The sequence below is a fragment of the Mus pahari genome, chromosome 22 (genome assembly GCF_900095145.1).
Source record: "Mus pahari chromosome 22, PAHARI_EIJ_v1.1, whole genome shotgun sequence".
In the NCBI taxonomy this organism is placed as follows: Eukaryota; Metazoa; Chordata; class Mammalia; order Rodentia; family Muridae; genus Mus; species Mus pahari.
In genome coordinates, this window is record NC_034611.1 from 18,677,462 (window position 1) to 18,701,690 (window position 24,229).

Below are 24,229 nucleotides of genomic sequence, written 5' to 3' on the forward strand. Positions count from 1 at the left end.
GAATACCCAAGATACAATTTGCAAAACACATGAAACTCAAGAAGAAGGAAGACCAAAGTGTGGATACTTTGCTCCTTCTTAGAATGGGGAACAAAATACCCATGGAAGGAGTTACAGAGACAAACTTCAGAGCTAAGATGGAAGGAAAGACCATCCAGTGACTGCCCCACTCGGGGATCCATCCCATATACAACCACCAAACCCAGACACTATTGCATATGCCAGAAAGATTTTGCTGAAAGGGCCCTGATTCTCTGTGAGTCTATGCCAATGCCTGGCAAATACAGAAGTGGATATTCACAGTCATCTATTGGATGGAACACAGGGCCCCTAATGAAGGAGCTAGAGAAAGTATCCAAGGAGCTAAAGGGGTCTGCAACCCTATAAGAGGAACAATGATATGAACTAACCAGTACCCCCCCCCCAGAGCTGTGTCTCTAGTTGCATATGTAGCAGAGGATGGCCTAGTCATCAATGGGAGGAGAGGTCCTTGGTATTGCAAAGATCATATGCCCCAGTAGAGGGGAACGCCAGGGCCAGGAAGGGGAAGTGGGTGGGTTGGGGAGCAGGGCAGGAGGGCATAGGGGGCTTTGGGAATAGCATTTGAAATGAAAATGAAGAAAATATCTAATAAAAACATATCTGTTTTAAAAAATAAGTAAATAATTTAAAAACACGGCTTTTTCCTTCCATATACTCTGTAATGATGTCATTCAGCAGAAGGGTGTGGGGGGAATAATTTAATAAAACTCCTTAAAAGAATAATATCAAGTTCTGAACAAACTAATTATCAATAGAATCGCTTAGTGGTATCACATTCAGCCAATTCAATGTTTACTACTAGTATAAAATATAAAGCTTTTATGAGAATTTGTATAACTAATAAAAAACAGGAAAGCCACAATGCCCAGGGTACATTATAAGAATGCTGGCACATTTTTAATGGAAACTTTCTTAATTTTATTAGTAATAATCTCCTCTCTCTCAGCCATTGGGTTTCCCAAGGTTCACATAGCTGAGTTAAAAGCACAGACAGCGGAATTCAGAATGTAATGAGTGTTACAGGTGAGCTATTCCTTTCTCCCTAGTCATTTCTAACGTATTTAGCTATATTTGTTTATGTCAATAGATCCTGCTTTTTTCATGATGAAAATACTCAGGCATGTATAATGGTTGGCATGTACCAAGAAACTAATTGTGCTTTTTATGTTGTGGCCTTCAAAGAGCACTCAGACCTATGCAGCACATAAATTAATGTGTCAAGGCTGTTATAAATCCTACATTCCCATCATTTCTTTAGATGTCTTTAGACGTAGAAATACATCTACTCTTTATTCATGTCTAAATCAAGTTTTATATTTCCTGAAACCATTAATGTAGTTAGATGACAGTAAGAGTCTTCTCTGGACAATGGGGTTGTCAGGAATTAGTTTAGGCCCCGACTCACAATTGCAGACTGATGAGCAGAAAGATGGGGTAAATGGGATATTGTTTTAAACAACGTAGATTGATGCACACTTGCTTGTGAGCTTCAGGGTGATTTAATACATTCTTTCAATGTACTGAAGGATTGCGGGGGAATAATTAACATCAGTTCCAGCTATGACACCTTTCTAAAGAAGAGGGAATAAAATTCCTCTCAAGTCATTTACTGGCATCTGCCTTCAACGCATATATATGTTTTAACACCCAACAAAATAGCAAAGTCACATGGATGCTGCAAAAACGGAATATATTGCTACTATATTATAATATAATACAATATACCTATTGTGTGCTGAGCCATTTGACAATGCACAAGTTATAGCCACTCTTGTCTTAGTGGGGGTCTTGGCACTGGGTCTTCTGAATCTTACTGTCTCTTCTGTGTGGGCCCAGGTCCCAGTTGCCAACATATATCCCTATAGGTTCTGTTAGTGTTGTCATCTTGCTCTTAAAATGACACCAAATCCATTCTCCACATACATATCATAGATAAGGTGGAATATAAAACTCATTAATACATTTTTTTGATTCACATGATCCAAATAATGCTTATGAACAGGTGTGTGTGTGTGTGTTTGTGTGTGTATGTGTGTGTGTGTGTATTCATATGTGTATACAGGTGTGGTTAGCCCTCTGTGCACAGATTGAGGCCAGACGTTGATATCAGGTGTCTTCCTCTAGAACTTTTCACATTGTCTTCTGGGTAAGAGTCCCTCCCCACTGAACCCAGATCTCACTGTTTGGTCTAGACCAGCCAGAGAGCCTCAGATTTCCACCGATTTCTCTATCTTTGCCTTCCTTCACATGGGATTACACATGTGAACCCCACTGTAGATCCCAGCAATGGCTTCCATTCCTGTGCAGTGAGCACTTTACCCACTGAGCCATCTTCCCAGCCCATGAATAATTCACTACTAACTAGTACCATATTCAGTGTTTCCTCTTTAAGTTGTATCTATTATGATTGAAGTATTCCTGGACTTGCTTGTTGCAAAATTAGATACAGACCAAAAGGACGAGTCACCGGATTAGACATCCAGCATTTGCAAGCGTCTTAGACTGGATGACCTCTGTGATCTTTCTGCCGAGCTCCCTTCTTACTGGGGCATCAGGACTTGGGAGCTTAAGCACTAACTGGCAGGGTGAATCACATAAAGCAAACTGTCTCTGCTGGCATCGATTTCCTCTGTGAAGCAGCCATTCGAAGGGAGCTGGGTTTTTCTGCGAATTGGCTTTTAAATAACGACCAGCAATCATCTATTTACCACTTACAGGTCCTTGGGGAAACTTGAATGAAGATGAAGTATTGTGTAATAACCATAATGTATTTGCTATCTAATAGTCAAATATAACCCCTCCTTCGGGTCAGTGTGGTTTGAAAAGCTGGACGTGATCTTTATAGCAAATTAAGTTTCCAGTGCTTGGGTTCAGTTCTGCTGATACAGAGTGATCAGGTGGATGGATTTATATTCTGTCCCTTCTATCTGAGTCCTAGCAGAGGTCACCTCTCTGGTCGTCTTGTCTGGCCATCAGTGAGATTGGCAGAGCTAGCGAGGTAGGTAGCTCTTCTATGTGGAACTTTATTAAGTAAGAAATAAAGGAAGCAATTGATATGGATATCCTGTTTGGACTGAGCACTCTGTCTCATATCCTCAGAGTTTTAACCAGTTATATATCTATGCATTGACCTTTACCCACTGCAAAACGAAGCTTCTAGACCAAGGCTGAAAGCAGTCAAAGTCTATGAGCAAAAGCTAAATATTTAGAAGGCAACTTGACAGCAAAACAACAGTAGCAGGTTCAACCCTAGAGTTAGCTTTTGCCCAACCAGGGTTACAATACCAGGTATACAGTTCCTTCCTGTGATGAGGCCTCAAATCCAATCAGAGCGTGTTTCCTTTTCCCATAACAGCTGTGCCTTTATTGTACCGCATGAACATCTTGCCTTCAGATCAATTAGATAGCATTGGTTTTCCTATACTAAATGATGTCCCCTCAGGCACAGGCAGGTATCATTGCCATCAAGACAGTCTCTAAATTTACAGTCAGTTCTCTGCTACCTTACTGAAAATTCAACACAGACACATTACCTCATTTTTTTTTCAGTTATTCTTTCCTCTCTCCTTTTATTTCTCCATCTTGCTCCTCATTTTTCCATCAATATCATATTGTCAGTGTGTTCTTGGGAAAATGATGAGCTAAGTAAAATGTAGGGGTTCCAATTCGCTAATTAAGTCCTAAAGACTGTCAAATACAGGCACATGTTTTTATTCTTCACATAAGCTTTGTTTATCTCCTTGATGGCTAAAGTGTTTAACTGCATTTTATGATTATAGAGGAAAATATAACTGAATATGTAGGATTCTGCTTTAAATTCTTGTTTGCTTTTTCCCTCATCTAGTCTAATTTTTGTAATAAAAATAAAATTATATGATTTTGTAATAAAAATAAATTATATCATTTACCCATCTCTCCAACTCTCCTTATCTGCCCTCCCTCTCAAAATTCATGTTATTTCCCTAATTATTATTGTTATATATTCATACATAGAACATATTATATATTATATACATGAATGTACCCACATAAAAATACAACCTGTTGAGTATGCTTAATATATATTATATATTATATAATATATTCTATATTAATATAGAATATTAACATTTTGATATTCTATAGTAATATATTATATTATATATTAATATTATATATATATATATGTGTGTGTGTGTGTGTGTGTGTGTGTGTGTGTGTGATTTTAAGGCTGACCACTTGTTACTGGATAACAAATTAGGGGCACATCCCTGAGAAAAATTAGTTTTCCCTTTCTTGGCATAATTATGTACCTGTATTCTTTGTATAGGTGTAGGGACCTCTTCCATGTTAGCATGTCATTGTTCAGGTATAATTTAGGCACTCATATTAATGAGGTATCACAGGAGTTGCTTTCCTCTCATTCTAGAAGGCGTAATACAGCAGTCTTTCCTCTCCCCTGACTCTCACAATCTTTCAGGCCCTCTTCTGTAAAGATCCCTGGGCCTTACCCCACTCAGAAGGGCTAAGACCAACAAAACAAGTGATCATAAATGCTGGGTGTGGAGCCCTCATTCACTGTTCATGTGATTGCAGCCTCTTTAAAAATCAATGTAAAAAACTGAACTGGAAACTAAGGATTCTTTGGAAAGTCAGTTGTGTTGGGTGGTGTTTTTCTGGGGCAAACATGTGAAAGAGTGTTTTCCTGAAGTGGACACATGTGAAAGAATGTTCTGCTAAATTAAGCACATGGAAGGACACATGATGAATGATTCTTTGCTAACAACACGTATGAATTGGTCCGCCTTACAGTGCATAGTTGAGCTGCATTTGTGGGGGCTCCATAGAGAGAAATGCACCAACAAAACTTCTGGAACTGTGCCGCAGTTTCTTGCCACTTCTGCAAACTCAGCTGATTGGCAGGGTGAGGCTTGCTGAGTCAGGCACATGTACTGAGGCAAGACACATGCTGAGACAAGAGCCATGAAGGACATGTGATGTTTGCTGGCATAAAAAAAGGACTCAATGGACAGTGACAGGGCCTGAGCTTGGCTTGCTGGTACAGCAGCTGTGCAATGCTCGTTGGTCTCGAGTCTTCACTGGTCTTCACTTTGCTGAGAGAGGCACAGCTAATAGACTCTCCTGGCATTCCTCTGGGTCCTTCGTGCTGACTTGTGCTGAGGCTGAGCCCTGGCTGTCTCTGCTAGGTGTCACCTCGGCTGATCCATGTTTTCTGACTCTATCAGACTGGACTGCTGATGTATCTGTGAAGTGTTTGTGAGTGGATCGAGCTGCTGCCTCTGACCTGTGAATTGAACTGCTGATTTCCAAACAGCATATATGGGAGTTGCTCTAAAGAACCTTTCTAAACAGGTCCACTTTCCCCCGTATCCTTTCTTTTCCATTGCAGGGATACAAGGGAGGTTAAAGGGTTTAAGAACTATCATTAACAAAAACTAAGAATAAATCTACTCTAAGGTACAGCTATACAACTCCTTGGCATAGGCCTGAATGATTGGACATTTTACTTCATAGACACTTCCTCTGCCATGTTCACTGCATCTCTATTCACAACAGCTAGGCAATGGAAACAACCTGAAGGTCCTTCAACTGATGAATGGATCATGAAAATATGGTAGGAAAAATCAAATCATAACCATTGCTGGCAAATGGATAAAACTATATTGGGTGAAGTAACTCAACCCAGAAGGACAACGTCACATATTCCCTCTCATCTGTGCTTCCTAGCACCAAATCTTCAAGTGTAGTCCATAGCCTGGAGTAATGTCAGAAACCAAGAAGGTGAGAAGTGATAATGGTGGAAGGTGGAAGAGAGTGAGCATGAATGGAGAAAAGGGAAATAGCAGGACACCAGTGACAAGGAGAAAATAGGAAAAGGGTGGGGATTTAACTGAAGAGAAGGAAGGAAGTAAAGATAGAGAGGCATAGAGGAGGGATAAATAATAAATATACTAATATATATATATATATATATATATATATATATATATATATATATTCCATGGCTGATTATATTCTTTTCACATGAACCATAGAGTATGTGGCAGAAACCACAGTGTTAGGCATGAGAATTCTCCTTCCAGGTTGTTGGTGGGAGGGGTCCAGGAGACTCCAAAACCAGTCTAGGTCACCATTATTTCCCTTTGTTGTCTCCCAGATGTTGAAGGTAAGTCTTTACTGCTGAAGACTCCATGCATTTTAGACAGAGGACGTTGCAGCTTGAGCTGGCTCTGATCTGAAATCCTCCTTCCTGAGGAATAACTTTCACAGTACTTGAAGGTGTTATTAAAGCTGCCAGTGGAGAGAAGCAATCAGTAGCCGAAGCCAGTCATGATACCCATGAACTACAACAAGGACCAGCATGACAAAAATGTCCCTAACTGTGTGACAGCAGAAATTATATATTGGTAAAAACTATACATTGCCTAATTGGACTTAAGACCTCCTTACCGGGAAGGAACGCAAGCCTAGGAACAGAAACCTAAGGAACTGTCTGGAGCCTGTAGGATTATGGATCTTATGGGAGAGCCTAGTATTGCCACTCCACTAAACTAGTACAGTTTGCTTTTTCCTAACTGCATTCTATGTAGTTATCCTAATACCCACAATAAGTCTAGCTGTCACCATTCCACCAAATGCAATGTACAGAATCACTACAATCCCGGTAAAAATGACCGCATTTGTCACAGAAATAGAAAAAAAAAATAAACATCTTTAAACTCATATGGAATCAGAAAAGAATGCCAAAGGGATTACCATTTCACATTTCAAGATATATTACAAAACTGTAGTAATAAAAACAGTGTGATACTGAAACGAAAACACACACTGAACAGAGCTGATGGCCCAAATAGTATGTGTAACTGCAAACACCCAATATTTGGGGAAGCAGTCAAAAGCATAAAGTTTAAAGAAAAGATCACACCTTCAATAAATTTTGTTGGGAAAACTGGGTGTCCATATGTTGAAGAATGGAATTAGGTCCATAGGTATCACCCTGCAAGCCTGAAACACTAAATCTGCTTAAAGAAAACAGTCAGTGCCCTACAAGATAAAGGTGCAGGAAAGGACTTTCTGAAGAGGACTCCATTTGCCTAGGCGTAAAGGCCAGCAACTGACAGCTGGGACCTCACAAAACTAAAAGCTTCTGTTCAGCTTGGGAAATAATCAAGCTAGAAGGGAACCCGTTTGTTGTATGGAAGAGGACCTTTAACAGCTATACACCCAACGTAATTACTATCCATAATGCATAAAGAACTTAAGAGAGATTCAAGAAAACAAATGAGCCATTTAGAAATTAGCTATGGATCTCATCGTTAGCTAATAGAAGTATCAGAATTGGCTGCAATGAAATATGTCAAAAAATGCCCATCATGTTTAACAATTAAAAAATGCAAATCAAAATAACTTTGAAACTTCATGTTACTGCAATCAGAATGTTTCAAATTTTGGATTCCAACTTCTTCTCTATAGCTCAGGCTGACCATGTAATCCTCCTGCTTCAGTCTCCCAAATGCTAGGATTGTAGGTGTGCACTACCATGCCTGGCCTGGCTGGGTTATTTATATAAGGCTTTTTTTTTTTTTTAAATTTAGCTACAGCAGGACATGAACATCCTCCTATCTTTATGTTTAGTTATTGACTGTTTAAATTCTCTTCACTGGAGAACACCTGAAAAGCATGGCCTCTGAGCCTGAGACCATATCTTCCCTTCACACAAGGCACCGCCACTCCTGGTTCTTCCTGGACAATGGTCTTACTGAGGGGATGTCTTTGGTATAGCCTGTACCTTCTACTTTTGCCTTTGTAAGGGAGTTTAGCATTGCTTCCTGAACTGGAGATCCACAAGCAATTGAGAAATGAAGGTCCAGGTATGTTGTGTAAGTTGTAACCTAAGCTTCATCAGCTAGCCTACCATGTTTGGCAGAGGGAAGTTTTGCTCATTGGGAGATATATATATTTATTCAGACGTAGAGGAGACTACCTGTAACACATACTGATCTCAGTATACAATAATAGCCTTTGCACCTTGGAACCCAAGACAACACTGAGTTGATCCAACTACTTAGGGGTTAGCACTACCCTCCAGAAGAACCGGAGACAAACCACACTTTGGTCAGATACACCATTGCCAGCCTTCTTCCCGGTGAGCAGCTTGTCTGCTCTCTCACACTGATTACTGATATGCAGATCTACTCTCATGCACAGTTTTTGCATGAGTTCTTCATCTCTCTGCAAACACACGCATAGTTATTTCTACACTAATGATTGCTATGTGGCATGATAGAAATCCATCATCATGCAATATGGCATTTTTACAGGGTCCCTTGCATCAATGAAGCCAATTTACATTGCTAAGGAGGTTTTTCTCCTCCCGCTTTCAAGTGAGAAATAAATGTCACTGGTAGGGCGTGCATGAGGGGAATAAATGAAATCGAATTAGGCCCAGAAGACACTCGGGGCTAATTTCTACAAAAGGAAGGAGATCATAGTAAGAGGAGAACTCCCGTGACATCTCTCTGTTTTACATTTATATTTTAGCAGCATCTTAAGCAATGAGGTGAGTCGTCAGTTTTCTGAATTTTAGTAGTCCTGTTAATAGTTTCGCTATGAAAGCATGAGGAAGAGACCCAGGCATCTGAGAGCTAGAGAGTGTAGCTCCCTAGGCTTCCCAAGGCTAAGTGATTTGGGGCTTAGATGTGTTTTTGAATCATGTTGTAAAGTACCTTAGCCACGGGCGTGACAAGTCTTACCAACAGCTCCAGTAAGTGCTACACTGTAACCTACAGCCACGAGCAGCAACAATATTTGATCATCAGTGAAGGAGAAACAAAATGCTTTTTCCTGTACCATGACACCCCTAAATTTTGACCAAACACACAGCAAGGCAGCTAAGTGACATTTGAACAACAATGCCAGCGTGGAAGTCAAGTGTGGCCAGTGTGACCATTAAAAATGGTGGGCACACTAAGAGAAGGCAAGGACCACTGAACACCATCTATGACACACAGGGAAACTAGAAGACCCTGGAATCAGGGCTTTACTTGGACTTTTTTCATTATTAATATTCTATGTAGGCAGAAACAACTATCTTTCTTTTGTGGTTAAAGTTATTAGGGCATCCCATCACCATAAGAAATATTCAAGTTCCCTTTTCCAAGCCACTACTACCCCCAACCCTCTATCCAACTCTTAAGTTTTACATTTCAAGAATACAACAAAAGTGGAATCCCGTAGTATATAACTTCGGAGAATTTATTTTTTTGAGACATGAGTCTCACTATATAACTCAGGCGAACACCATGATGCAGACTAAGCTGGCCTTGAACTCACAGAGACCTAGATATATTTGCCTCATGAATGTTTGTGTTAAAGGTGTACACCACCATGTTTAACACACACACACACACACACACACACACACACACACACACACACACACACACCTGAACAACTAGGGTTATTGCATATAGCATTAATTTTACCTTTAGTTGGTTACTGGTGTCCTACCGGATGGACACAATATTTTAGTCACTTATTTTTGCTGGTTTTGTTCACTTTGACTACCACAAATAATGCTTCTAGGCACACTTCAGGTTTTGTGTGTGTGTGTGTGTGTGTTTAAATAAGTCTTAGTTTCTCTGGGCTAAATTATTATAAAATATTTGGTTGGTGATATAACGTGTGACTCTGAAAATTGGCAAATTTTCTTCTATTCCCTATTAGTAAATGACTAAATTCATTCCTCTAGAGCTTTCTCAGCATTTAGAATTAGATATATATGTGTGTGTGCATATATGTGCACATCTGTGAATGACTACTTGCCTACATGCAAAGGCTAGAAGAAGATATTAAATGCCTTGTTCTGTCACAATCTATCTTATTCCTTGAGACAGGGTCTCTCACTGAATCTGAAGCTCTTCATTTTGAGTAGAATCATAGGCCACTAACCTCAGCAATTTTCCTGTCCCTGCCCTCCACACTACCAAGTTTATAGGCTCAAGTACAGCTCTATGTGACATTTTATGTGGGTGCTGCTCATTTGTACACAAGTTCTCATGCTTGTGCAGCAAGCTGTCTCATCACTGGGACAGCTTGCCAGCCCCCCAAGTGGTCATCAGTTTTAACTCCGTTCTGACAGGTTTGGAGTATGGTTCTCTGGTGCAGTTTGCTCACGATTAATGGTGTAGAACATGTCTCTTGTGCTTATTTGACATCTGTATGTTTTCTTTAGTGGAGTGTTCCTTCAAGTCTTTTATACATGTACTAATTGGGTTATATATTCGTGTTCTTCTAGTACTACTGTGTTTCAGTCAGTGAGTGAGTGTGTGTGTGTGTGTGTGTGTGTGTGTGTGTGTGTGTGTGTGTGTGTATTCTATATACTAGTCCTCTGTTTCCTCTGTTGTATGGATCATGCTTTTGAGTTAAGTCTACTAGTCTAGTCTCTTTATCTAGTCCTACCTCTTGAATATAGACACCTTTTGTTTTCTGAAAATGACAGAAAGCTTAGGCATGGGATGCATTTTTCACAGTAAAGAATGATTAAGGAAGAGAAATGGGGCCTAAAGAGGCTTAAGATTGGTTAGTTAGAATAGTTTCAAGGACTCTCAGGTGCGGGGGCTTCACCAGTAGTCTAGGTTCTGAACCTGGACTGCTATGTGCAAAGACTAGCAGTGCAGAGTTCAAGGGCCTGGGAAAGAGGTCAGTAGATATGTGGGAGATGGAGTGACTCATCCACCTGCCATAAGACAGCTCCCAAGAACCTCATTTGCTTTCTCTTAACTGGAATACCCTCTCTCTGGACAGGAAGACCCCATATGTCAAAGTACCAGCTAGAAAAGCTAGAAGATGGTAGTACAGTTATGACTGATTTTGAAATTTTGCCAGACTTGTAGGGTAGACTAAATCCTACTTAGTCATAATGTATGTAATTCTTTGCAAAAATTGCTAGGCTCCATTTACCAATCTACTGTGAAGAATTTTTCGTTTGCACTCAGGATTGAATAGTTTAAATAGTGGTTGGTCGTTTGATTTGTTAGCATCATTCTTGTCTAGTCTTGACTTCAGATTCATGAGTGAATTGGGACACGTCCCTTTTATTTTCTGAAAGAGAGTGTATAGAATTGGATTTTTAAAAAATGAAACCACATATGCCTAAAACATATTTTTTGACAATTTTAATTTCCTTAGTAATTGGAGGGCTATTGGAATTACCTGTTTCCTGATGAGCTGTGGCAACTTGGAAATTCAAGAGTGATTCCTGTCCTCTAAGCTGCCACATCCCCATGTGGGACTGTATTTCTGTCCCCTGACTCTCCTTTTGAAGCTGTGCGACAGGCGCAGTTTTGTTGCTGACATTGGTATTTCGTTATATCCCTCTTTGTCAGTCTTGATAAAAGGCTGAATAGTTTTATATACCTTCTCAATGAACCAAGTCTTGGTTTCATTGATTTTCTTGGCCAATTTTCCATTTTAAACACCATTGATTTCTGTTCTTGTTTTCATTGTTTCCTTTCTGCTCCTGGCTGTGGCTTTGTTTTCGTCTCCAAACTCCAGTGGGCTTCACATTATTGATTTGAAGCCCCTCTTCTTTTGTTCAACGCACGTTCAGTTTGGCAGATCTCCCCACGAGAAGTAGGCTAGCTGTTTCCTGTGTATTTGATGGACTGTGTTTTCATTTTCATTCAGTGACACATTTTTAAATTTTTTTTTCCCTGAGACATCCTGTGACCCATCTATGCATTTCTTAGAATCTTGTGGTTTTCTTTCCAATTCTTTGAAAATTTTCCAGGTTTTTTATTTTTGTTTTTGTTTTGTTTTGTTTTGTTCTTTTGGTTTGAGTCCCTTTTCAGTTTTGAATATGGTTTTGTGACTGCATTTATTTTACTTTAGTTTATTTTTTTCTGGCCTGGGTTGCTCTCTCTTGGGTGTATTCCCCATGCAAAATGTGTAAAGAAAATGTATTCTTCTGTTGGGTGGAATATTTTATAAATATAGAAATAGAAGTACCCAGTGGGGAAGGAAAAGGAGCCATCATGTTTGATGCAAGTTTGTGGGAAGACCTGACTCTCCAGATGATTTCCATAGAGATTATCATCATCTGCATCCTAGATATTGGTGATGGCGTTGCTGACCATGGTGATGAAGGTCCTGAATCTCTGGGAATTTTACAGCATGCCCCATATCCAAATGCTTCTTGTTTAGTTTTAGCTTCACTAGGGTGACAGTTTAGGCTGCCTTTGCTAATATGGTAAGGGAATCAGGTAATATTGGAGTTATAGGAGGCAAACAGACTCTGGCAACTCACTTTTAAGGCAAGGACCGTTTACACAATGTAACCCAGTGTTTGGTATAATGGACACACAGAAGTACATGCTAAATGATGAAAGGCAATGCATGGACTAACTGAACCAAGGCCAACCCACTTGAGATCTGTTCTAGACACGCACCTCCCCGAGATCCCTGAGGATTGTGGGAGACGCCTACGTGTGATGATAACTTCCCCTTTGCCTGCAGTTGGCTAATGTGATCAGCCAAGGGGGGGCCACACTGGCAGGTGCTAACTGAAAGTGTCATATTAGTCATTACCTCATCATTACTGTGCTGTGACAGAAATTCTGCCAGGACATCATGGAAGGAGGAATTCATTTCACTAACAGGTTCAGAGAAAACACTCAAGGCTTTAGTGGTTGGATCAGCTTGGAGCATGGTAGCCAAAGATTGACAGATTCAGAGCGTCTTCCAAAGTGGAAGTGAGGCTGACCTGTATCCTTCCAAGGCCCTCCCCTAGCATTCTACTCACAGTTCCACAACCTCCCAAAACATCCCTGTGACCTGAGAGAATCAGGGGTCAAAGCATGAGACCGTGGAGCATATTCCAGATTCAAACTACAGCAATGGGTGTTTTCATTCTAACATTCTCCTTCTGTGCCTCACCCCACAGTAATACACAGCCAGTCTCTACCAAAAACATTTGCATATGGCAGTCACCAAACAGGAAGACCTACTAACTTGAACCCAAGCTCAAAACTGCAAGGTTTGGGTCCACGTGGTTGTGTTTGCATGTTTTCACTGGCGGACTTGTGTAAGGGCAGTAAAAGCATGCACTGCTCTCAGGCACACACATTAGAACTTACAGTGGCTGAGAGAGAACGCTTCTCTTCGACCTCCCTTGGTACAGACAGAGGCCGGTTTCTGACGTCTTCGATGATTGAGGTTTGTAGGCAAAACCTAAATGTCTCCAGGTATCTTTAAAAGTTAATATTGTCATTATGATTTTTCCTACTGTCTCTCAAGTACTTTTTAGCTTTTCCTTCCACTTTAGTAACTTAAAAATATAGAATGCAAAAGACTATCAGAAGAAATATAAATATTCTTATTAGTTACAGTAAAAAAAAAAAAGTCACACAAAGAGAGTAAAGTTTGGTTTTTATAAATAAATGCTCCATTCTCCATTCTCGTTCTTTTTCTATTGCCTCTCAGAACTCACATTCATCATGTAAGTTATATCTCCGAAGAGGAGATCAAAAGGACCATAAAGGAGGGACCTGGGGTGTAGCCCATCTTAGACAGGAAGTGCTTGGAGGGACAGCCTCTTGTTTGTAGGAACCAAAAACATTGCTAGACCTTGGACTAGACATAAAAAGACAGCATTGGCTAGGGAGTAGTTTGTTCACATAGCGTTTGCCTAGCCTGAGCAAGGGCCTGTGTTCAAAGCTTAGTACAAAGAAAACCCCAACACACACACACACACCTTATTCACAGCTTGGACCTTTCTGAAATCAAATGTAGAGGAGTAAGAGCACCAACCACTGTTCATGAACTTCCCGGGAGACAAGCATCCGTTCTTCCCAGACAGACCCAAGAAACAATCTTACCCAAGTCTAGCTTGATGAGTGTGCGTGAGAAAGTGCTCATGCGTGCAGGAGAGAACATGGCTGTTCTACAGTGAAGGCAACTACCCTTGCTGAGCCTTACTGAGTACTGAGTGACAGCCAGACCTCCCTGTAGTACAGTTCCTATGCCCCCCTCTCTCTCTCCTTCACAGAAGAAAAATGAATTTACTCAAGATCTCCTTTGGTAATCACATCTGTGGAGAATTCAAGAGGGCAACGGCCATGCCATGTTTGGAGAAAATCACTCATGGCAAATACTTATCCCATCCCTTTATTCAGTGGCGGTTCCACTGGGTTTTTACAAATCGTGATTAAATAAAGTGAATAAATAAACTGAACTTCTCTAGTTTAGCCCTCAAAATATTTCATCATGTCCTATTTTGTAAAATGTCTAGGTAGAAGTAAAAGTTATTTTTAAGATTTTCAAATGTCAGCCTTTAAGTTCCATATACTTTCACTGAAACTAGGTCTCCTTGTGGCAGATGCAGAGGCATCCTGCGGACACGGGGAGTTCTGGGAAAAGTTAATAGCCCTCTTTGTTTGTTATTATACTAAAAGTGAGCCGGGCATGGCATTTCATATACCCACGGAGAGTGCTTAGCTGCCCTTCTTCTCCTGCTAACACTTTACAAGATGTTTGTTGCAATAAACCTCACTGACAGCAAGCATGGCAGCTCAAATAGCATTTAGGTGTTTCCCCTTTTAAATCCCATCAGTCGCCACCGACAAACCCAATCTGCTGAAACCACACTTCAAGACTTCCTCGCCAAGATCCCTCCCCCTGGGGACCCCTAAGGCTCAAAGAGAGACATACTAGCTTTCAAGTCACAGGCTCCTGCTCTGGCCTGGATTCCAAACTAAGAGCCGTTTTTAAGATGCCTTTTCAGCCTGATATTTGCAAACCGTGCAGAGGAAGGGGCTCTTGATCCGTCAGGGTGGTCAACCAGCCCTCACACAACAAATGATCTTTTTTCCCGAGGAGCTGCATCCAGGGTAGAGTGGACAGGTAGCTCCAGGAAGTGACTGCCAGACCAGGTTGCCAGACCAGGGTCACTGAGAGAACCTCAAGTCTTAGGTTCTTTGGGGTCCTTGTGCAGCCCTTTCTTGTGCAGCTTACTCACTCACCGGGCAAGTCCAAGTTCTGGGTTATTGTCAAGTTGACACGATATTATGGAGAGAAAATGGAGGGAGAGCAGAGACTGAGAGCTGGGCTCAGCCATCGGGAACTGAAGCGTGGTTATACGATGCCATGAAAAATTCTGACTTCTAATGGTCTGGGTCCCACGTACTTCTGCGCACCTCGATGAGTTAGTCACTGCCCTTTGGGAAGACCAGCCTGGACTCTGTGCACATTAGGCTGTGGAGTGAGAGGAGGAGGAGGAGGAGGAGGAGGAGGAATGAGAGAGGAAGGCAGGGGAAGATAACTAGGCCAAGAGCTGGGCATCTGAGCCCTTTCTTTCCCTGGAAGTGGGGACTTCTGCTAGAGGACCCTTGGGCACAGCTGTCACCCAGAGTGTCAGTAACCGATGTGGCTGTCTCACGCTTTGTATTTCTTTCCTAGGACAGCTTTCCTGCTCGCTTTGGAGGCGTCCATTTTGTCAACCAGCCCTGGTACATCCACGCCCTGTACACACTCATCAAACCATTCCTTAAAGACAAGACAAGAAAACGGGTAATGAAAAAGAAGTGTCTTTTAACTTCTCAATGGGGGGGGGGGGGAGAGGATCCCTGACGTGTCGGCGACAATTATAGTGCTGTCCTGTGTGTGCAGGCCTTTGGCCCCTGCCAATAGCTTTTACCATGGTTTTGCAACTTTTGAACATTTGCACCTTAGCAGGGGTTTGCAAATAACTCGTATTTAATTCTGTAGAATGGGTTCTCTTCAGAGCACCAGACAAACCAAACTTTGAAACTTTGAAGGTACACAAATACCAGATACCAATTTTGCTATAAATGCCTATAAAAATAGTTTATGAAGCCACTTCTTGCTCCTATTTGATGTGCTTTTTATGTGGGATATGTTTGTTTGTTTGTTTGTTTGTTTGTGGGAGAGATTGGGGGAAGGTCTTATTATGTAGTTCAGGTTAGCCCCAAATTCTTTTTTAAAGATTTATTTATTTTTATTTTATGTATGCCATTGATTTGCCTGCATGTATGTATGCACATGTACCACGAGCATACAGTGAACATGGAGGCCCAGAGAGAATCAGATACCATGAGACTGGGGTTACAGACAGTTATGAGCTACTATGTGGATACTGGCAACAGAACCTGGGTCTTCTGCAGTAACATCAAGTACTCTTACATGCTGAGCCATCCCTCTAGCCCCTAGCCTTAAATTCTTAGTCCTCCTATCTCTGTATCTGGAGTCCTGGGATGATAAGCATTCACCTAGTTGCTACTTCTTGTTCATGGACTATGTCAGCAGTTAACATTTTGCCCTGTATCAGCACTGTGAAAAGTGGTTCTTTATGTTTTTTTTTTCTCTCATAGACCACAGTAATTGCCAGATCCATCATCTGTAAGGTTGAAAACATTGTTTGTTGAATGCAATAATCTTAAAAATAAAGCTTGATATAATAATTACATCAGTCAGCATTTGAGAAGCCAGCATCTTCCATCAGAGCAGGGAAAGCATGACATGCTCTATAGCTGAGAAACACACGCCCATTAGCTCTCTGAATCTGACTTTTTTTGTTTGTTATGTGCGAAAACTCACTCCTACACCGCAGACTCTTTGGAGCCGTTTATTGAGACAGTATATAAAAACGTATTCACAAGGCCGTTTGTGAGCAGACACTTGATGACTTTTACTGCTTTTCACCCTTTACTGTTTTCCCCCCACCAACTTTACTAAAACCTACTTGACAAGCGAACGTTGTATGTGTTTAAGGGTCACAGTGTATCCGTTTAATATCTGAATACAGAGCAGCATGATTACCCCGATCATATCTATAGTTATGTGACTGATGATACGTAATTGTATGAAAACACACACACACACGCACACACACAATCAAACAACAACAAAAACAAAAAGCATAGAAAACATCCCATGGTGGAAGCTATAGTACATTACAGTGTGCCCTGCAGTCATCCATCCCTCTGTCCACACATCGTCATTTGCAAATGTTCATTGCAATGACTCATTATTCTGATTCAAGAGCCCTGGCTTCTGTGATGCCATCAATATTGAATCCTTATTGAGAAGCTCAAGCTTCTCTTCTCTCCCATCTGACCATGACATACTTGCACACTTTGGTGGCTCTAGCTGCAGGCTGGCCACATGGCAGGCAAGCCCCTGGTGACATCCTCCATCCACGACACCTGGCATATCAGCAAGCAGGTGTTTATAGTCCATCTGTGCCATGCACTGGAGGGCAGGTCTGTAGATGGCATTGCAGTCTGCAGGTTTCTCTCTATCTTCCTTCTTCCATGTTATGCTGCCTGGATTTGATTTCACTTGGTTTTTATGAGTCCTAGGCATAAAACAGCTTTGGCTCCCAAAATAAACAACAAACTAGGATGAACAAGGGACTGTGTTCTGCTCTGTCCCTGTCTGATATAAGAATACCACCAATAAGGTATCCCTTTGCCCATTGCCAGGGGGTGAGGATTCTTAATTCTTAAGCGTTGAGTACACCTTGTGTTTTAGAGAACATTATAGTGGACTATTGGAGGACAAGTTCCTGTTCCCAAACAAGGACAGAAATTAGAACTGAACATCACCAGCACCAAGAAGCAGGGGACTTACAAGACATTCTATAGTCTACCCAGGACAGTACCAGGAACCACATGCCCAACATTGTTTGCAACAAGGCTTCAGACTACCCAGAGCTTGCATTTTCTACCTAGTAGGGGATGGTGGGAAATTCCTCCCACAGTAGACACAGTCTGATGAAACAGAGCAGGGGGTTTCTGGAGCTCCTAACCCAGGACAAGTGGGTCCAGCCGCCTACATCTGTGTTCTTCTCCACTGGACTGCAGGATCAGGAGGGTTCCCAGAACAGAGGCAACTTCAGCAGCACATCCTGTCCTTTAAGACCCGATTCTGTGGGCTGTGTGAGTATAGATGCTTAGAGTAGACACCAGGGCAAGACTTGGTGTGTGTCTGATACTCCAGCAGCCACTCTAGAGTGTGTTTCGTAGAAGCCAGAAGATCTCAGTTGATTTACAACAAATCTTTTTTTTTATATTAACTTTCAGCCATGTCCAACAGCAATGTCAAAAGTGCACATTGCTCTCCCGGGCACTGTAACGCCCAGAAGAGCTCCACATTACCTTCCCTCCCCTTCTGTCTTTATGGTGGTGTTTACAGTACAGGTTCAGTGAACACAGGAGAAAGTGTGGGAGTTTGTTGCTGACATCCAAATATGGGTACTTTAAAACTCACATTTAAATTTCATCATTGCCAGCTGTGGCATGTGTGTCCAGGCGTAATTGATGGTGTTCCACTTGAGTACCACTTACTTACTCCATATAGTTAATTGTGTGTAACTTATGCATTGCATGTAATCATTTTATGCCCGCAATGTGTATAATAACCGACATTATTATAGATGTAGTTTAAATCAACTCTCAAGGTCAATTTCTAAATTGTAGTCAGTGACAATTATCTACTTATTACATATGGTTTGTGGATTTATCTAAAAAGAGCAGAAATGTGAAGCTTTTCCCCCTTCGCGTTTTGGCCACTTTGCATCATTATACTCTGTGTGCTCAGAAAACACAAACTTGTTGGGTATCAGTGCTCTGTGCAGGTGAGAAGGAAAAACTGCTACAAAGGCCTTCCCACAACACATTCTACAGTCATGGCTCTACTCTGAGTAGGAACCAATTGAGCATCTACCTAATACACACACACACGCCATCCTGTAACTAAGGGGTATTCTTGTTATAGGAGTAAAATATCAGCATCCTCTCACTCTCCCAAAGACCCAGTGGAATGAACTGGGACAGACCTAGAAGCATCAAGTATAGAGGAGTTCACAGGAGGGAGAGTATACGGTGTCAGCACGGGCAGAGCCCGGGACTAAGTTAGGCAGGAGACGCAGAATGGACAAAGGCTCAGAATCTTTTCAGTGAGAGGTTGCTCTTGGTTGGACCTGAGAAGATGGTTGGAACTGGAGAGGTTATGGGGACCAGAGTTCTCAGAGAGACAAGGGGTACTCAAAACATGAGCAGTTTTGAAGTTATTGGTATCCCTGTTCCATTCTTTTTTTTTTTTTTTTTTTGAGACAGGGTTTCTCTGTGTAGCCCAGGCTGTCCTGGAACTCACTCTGTAGACCAGGCTGGCCTCGAACTCAGAAATCCGCCTGCCTCTGCCTCCCAAGTGCTGGGATTAAAGGTTTGCGCCACCACACCTGGCTCCCTGTTCCATTCTTAGTAGGATTAAGTAGGAAATGACTGTATGCGCAAGTCTTCATCATAGGCAAACAATGTCCAATCTATTCTTAAATTTCATTTTTTAAAAAAATGACTATCAATACAGCCCATTTTCCAAGCAATAAAATATCCTTTTATAATGACTAAGCCATGGGCACAACCTAATTGCCTCTTTGAACACCATGGCCACCAGAGGTGTTTCCAATTTGGCTTTGCTAAATTGTGTTAATAGATTAAACAGTTGGTCATGTTTTAAATTTCTATGTTGGTTATTTTTTTTTTCCTTTCCAGATTTTCCTACATGGAAACAATTTAAACAGTCTTCACCAGCTAATACACCCCGAGTTTCTGCCCTCTGAATTTGGAGGAACCCTTCCTCCTTACGACATGGGGACTTGGGCCCGGACATTACTTGGCCCTGACTACAGCGATGAGAATGACTATACCCATACTTCCTACAATGCCATGCATGTGAAACACACCTGCTCCAACCTGGAGAGAGAGTGCTCACCCAAGCCCATGAAAAGGTAAGGCCTGCCAGAAGACATGAGAGGCTCTATTCAGATCTGACTGCGGCTTAAAGAATTGAAAACTCGGTGGGCACAGAACTGAATAAAATCATTTTAATTAGAGTTTACAGAAAAACGGGCCTTGGCTGATGTCCCCTTTACATAGTTTAAGGGACAAGCTGTATGTCGTGATTACTTAAACTGCTAGAGTCTGTGAAGAGACAGATGGCATGCTAGGCCTTTGAGAGACACTGATGACAAAATAACCCAGTAGAGAGAACATGCCTGTCGCTCATCTCTTTGGAACCAAAGACGCATTATTTGGCTGCAGCACCATTAGGCATCAAGGTCATCAATACAAATAAGATCATGGTGGTGTCCCTCTAGAAACTATACCAAGAAAGACTTTGAACATGCTTATAAAGTGGGTCGTATTGGAGCTTCACTTGGAGGGTAGAACCTCAGGAATTCTGTTAAAAAGGAGCTGAACCTTACAAAGATGGGGGGTGCGGTGACGTGCAGCTTGAAAGTGTACAGAGGGTTTTGGAGCATTCAGTAACTCCCCAGAGAGGTTTAGACTCAACCAGTGAAGTGTGCTGCGTGGGTGCTCATGACAATGCCATGGAAGAAGATTGCTCTTGGTCTTTCTCTCTTTCTATGTTGTTTCTTCTCTCCCTTCTTTTCAAGGGTAACTCTCCTTGACTGCTTTTATTTTCCCCCCAGAGGAAGAGTCAGAGATTTGTTTGTGCTAGCTCAGACAGTATACCAGTGACCTATATGCCTAGACTTTTAAAATTTGCTACACAAATGATCTTGGTACACTCACAACCCTTTGTTTTTAAGGCTAAAATCCCCATTAGTCACCATCTCGGTCCCAAGTCTAATCTCTCTCCACCTATGACAAAGAGTAGGCACTTCCACTTGATTTTTCATGGAATATATGAACAATATGTTCACACCTAGTAGTTTTCTGACATGTAATAGTGAGGATTCACTGTCTGCAGTTAACAATGATAAATAACCAAGGCAGTCTGGGCTCCTTAAACATCAGGAACATCTGTCCACACAGGTCTGGGACAGAGGTCAAGGTCTCAGGACAGTCAGCATCTTTTCAGAGTCTCTTCCTGCGATGCAGATGGCTCTTTCCCCCTTGTCCTCGCGTGACATTTCTTCTGCTTATGTTTGAGTCCTAATTTCTTCTTACGAGAACATCAGAAATGTTGGTTTAGAGCCCACTCTGACCACATTTTACCTGAATGACTCCTTTAAAAAAAAATTCATCTTCAAATCCAGTCATAACCAGAGGCATGGGTGTGAGAACCAGTCTGGAAGTTTAGCAAGAGAGGGAGAGCATGATGATTTTACAGCATATGTCTGTGTCCTCCAGATATAGTTCATGGATCTAATGTGGCCTGGGATCCTAGAACACTGATAGATCATTGCAACTGTTACTTTGTTGGTGAATATTTATTTAGGCTGTTGTTCAGTTTGTTTGTTTGTTTTGTCTTTCCATTCCCCAGGTAGGTTTGTCTGGGAAGCCTCAGATCCCTTCCATTGCTGGACCAGAGATGCTGTTCTCTTTAGGTTTCAACCCATACTGCCCAAGGGTGTCCTCAGTTTCACCAACAGTGATTAAAAACCAACCTTCCCCAGTCCCAGACACCTCACTGATGCAGGAACAAAACTGTACATTCTCGGTAACTCTGCACCTCTTAGAACTTGTAGAATGCAAGAAAATTGAAAACAGACCTAGGGGAAAGCTTCAATACAAACTCCTCTGGTCTCCCACTTATTATTAGATGGATCTTTTACTCAAGCCCTGGTTTCCAGAAAACTTCATTTTGCAGTGAACAGATTCAGACAGGCAGTGATGGAGCAGCGCGCCCCTGCTGCCTGGCCATGTCAAAGTTCTGGATGGGTGACCTGGGAAGAGCTCCAGTGGGTGGGCACAGGTTCTCGGCTCCTCCATGGTTCTTGGCATGCGTCCAGTCCATTTGGAGTGAAGAGGTCTTTTGTGAACTGATCACTTTCTATAATGAGGCTTCTGAGCATATATGGCCCTGAGTTCCGGGGTGGTCGCTGGTTTCTCAGTGGAGTGGTTTACAGTAAAATGAGAGACGGCTGGTTCTCTCCCCAAATCAGTGGCTGTAACAGGCGCTGCTTCCTTGTTCCTTGGTAACTGTGATTCTGCCTTTAATCAGAAAAGATATTAATTACCACCTTAATGGAGCTTTCTTTAAACAGATCATTTCAGGGTTTTCTTTAAGCCAGTGAATATCCGGTAAGAGTTTGAGGCATTCTCTGCTCCAGTACTTTAAACTTTCTGGAATTTCCTGAACTTTTCGTGTGTGTGTGTGTGTGTGTGTGTGTGTGTGTGTGTCCATGCATACACACGAGCGAGTATGTATGCATGTGTATGTGTGTNTGACACGTTTGCTACAGGGCATATGTGGAAGTCAGAGACACTCTGAAATGCTGGTTCTTATTTTATATTTTGTTTAAGATGGGGTTTTCTCTCTTTATTTTTTTCCTTTATTATTATTTTTTTTTTACTACTGAGTATGCCTGACTAACTGACCTATGGGCTTGGCCCATCTCTCCCTCCCATCTCATGTTTGAACATTGGAATCGCAGCCACATGCTCCCATATTTGGCTTTAGATGGGTCCTTGGATTAGAATTTATATGACAAGTACTTTATCCACTGAGCCCTCTCCCAGCTAATCATTTCTGGGGTATTTTAATTATTATTATTTTCTTAGGAGCCCTCTTCCTCTCTTCCAGTCCATTACCTGTTTCAAAAAGGTTAAGTGTGAAATAGCCCATTTCTCCCTTCCTAACTCATTACTTCAATATGTCTGAAGAGCCTGTGGCCAAATCTGTACGGCTCTTTTTTTTTTTTTTTAATCAGCAATGATTATTTTTGTTATAAATGAGACAAAATCTCAACTGCCTTAATTAAGAAGGGAAGGTCCTTATTTTATGTCATGACATAACGGGTCACATTATGGTGACTGCAGGAGTGCAATGAGAGAAATTTAGTGCTGACACAGAACCCATGTTCTCGCCACCACGTCTGACACAACTGTGAGATTCCCAAGCTCACTGCCCTGACTTGTGTGGGAAACTCATGCCCAGACAAAGGGTCTTTGTTAGCTGGACAGGAGGAGGGAGGGCTTGGGGCTGGAAACCAACTGTAGGCTTAGTTAGATGTATAAGACTAAAATTTCTATTCCATGAAGTAATTGCATGACTTTTAAATCCATGTCCAGATTCTGTGCCCCCCTCTTCTAATCATTAGGCAATATTTAGTAATTATTTTCTGATTCTAGCCTTTCTCACTGGCAAAGTAATTAAGATGGTTATAGATATGATTAAAATCTAACATAGCCACAGGGTCACTGATTAAAGTAACTGCTGGTGAATGACTAGTCATTTTATGAAAGTTTTACATATATGCGTGCATGCATACATAATACATGGATGCATACATACATGCATATAGACATACATATTCAAATATGTGCCCATATATTTGTATTGATTAGGAGATTATTGATAAATTTCATTAACTTTTTATCTTAGCTTCATTTGGGCTTGGGAATTTAAGCTGTCCCCTAAAGCTGGAGCCATCTGATGACAGGCACTTGGAGCAGAGGGGGGAGGATAGGAAGGAGCTTGGCTTCCAGGAAATACTGAGAAGGGGCATTCAGGGCTAGCAGCTTGCACCATGCCAGAGATCACAAATGGCTTTTGTTGTTTTCATTGTTTTGTTTTTCTTCTAATTTTCCTCCATCCTGAGGCAGCTGCTGACCCTGCAGCAGATGATCTCAGGATAATCAAGAGCATCTTTCTTTCTTGGTTTTGCTGAACACAAATGAAAGGGAGGACTTTGAAAGGCCAGGATTTGTGTTCCCCTCCGGACCTGTCGCCATGCGCAGAGAAAAGACACATCTGATTTGCCGGATCAGGCCATGAGGTTATCCAGTAAAAGTTAGGGGACAGATCTGAACTACACAAGACTGTTGTAGAAGGGAGACGGTTCTTAAATGAGCATGGGCCAGAACTGTAACCCCACTACAGCAATGCAGGTCAAACCTGCCAGGGCTGGCAAGAGAAAGCATAGATTTTTAACCTATCTTCTTGTTGAACTTGAGCAAGCTACTTCTCCAATGTATCTGAGGGCACACCTACTCTATTTATAGATGAATGTTCCCTGAACAGTATATAAAAATACATTTTGTGGGAGGTTGATATAGAAAAATTATGAGGTCAAGACCAACCTGGGTTACACAGCAAGACTCTATCTCAAAAGAGATGGAGGGAGGAGGAGAGACAGGGGGAAGGGGGAGAGAAAGAGAGAGGAGAGAGAAGAGAGGAGGGGAGGGGAGGGGAGGGG

At 41.7% G+C, this 24,229-nt stretch overlaps 1 protein-coding gene, 1 long non-coding RNA gene and 1 other non-coding gene across 4 annotated transcripts in view; 1 reads left to right on the plus strand and 2 right to left on the minus strand.

Annotated features, from left to right (window-relative positions):
• Nucleotides 1-24,229, plus strand: part of Clvs1 (clavesin 1) — a 189,726-nt gene that overhangs the window by 148,356 nt on the left and 17,141 nt on the right. For both annotated transcript variants that reach the window (XM_029533277.1, XM_021221976.2), the window contains exons 4-5: nucleotides 15,499-15,609; nucleotides 19,614-19,849. In XM_029533277.1, the coding sequence (XP_029389137.1) occupies nucleotides 15,499-15,609; nucleotides 19,614-19,849 (347 nt within the window). The remainder of the gene's footprint in view (nucleotides 1-15,498; nucleotides 15,610-19,613; nucleotides 19,850-24,229) is intronic.
• Nucleotides 17,408-17,548, minus strand: LOC115063031. The gene has a single exon (XR_003842914.1). It is a non-coding gene; the product is annotated as a small nucleolar RNA SNORA48 (small nucleolar RNA).
• LOC110338643 overlaps nucleotides 21,626-24,229 on the minus strand; it is a 15,021-nt gene continuing 12,417 nt past the window's right edge. The window contains exon 4 of the long non-coding RNA XR_002381309.1: nucleotides 21,626-22,022. This is a non-coding gene — a long non-coding RNA (uncharacterized LOC110338643). The remainder of the gene's footprint in view (nucleotides 22,023-24,229) is intronic.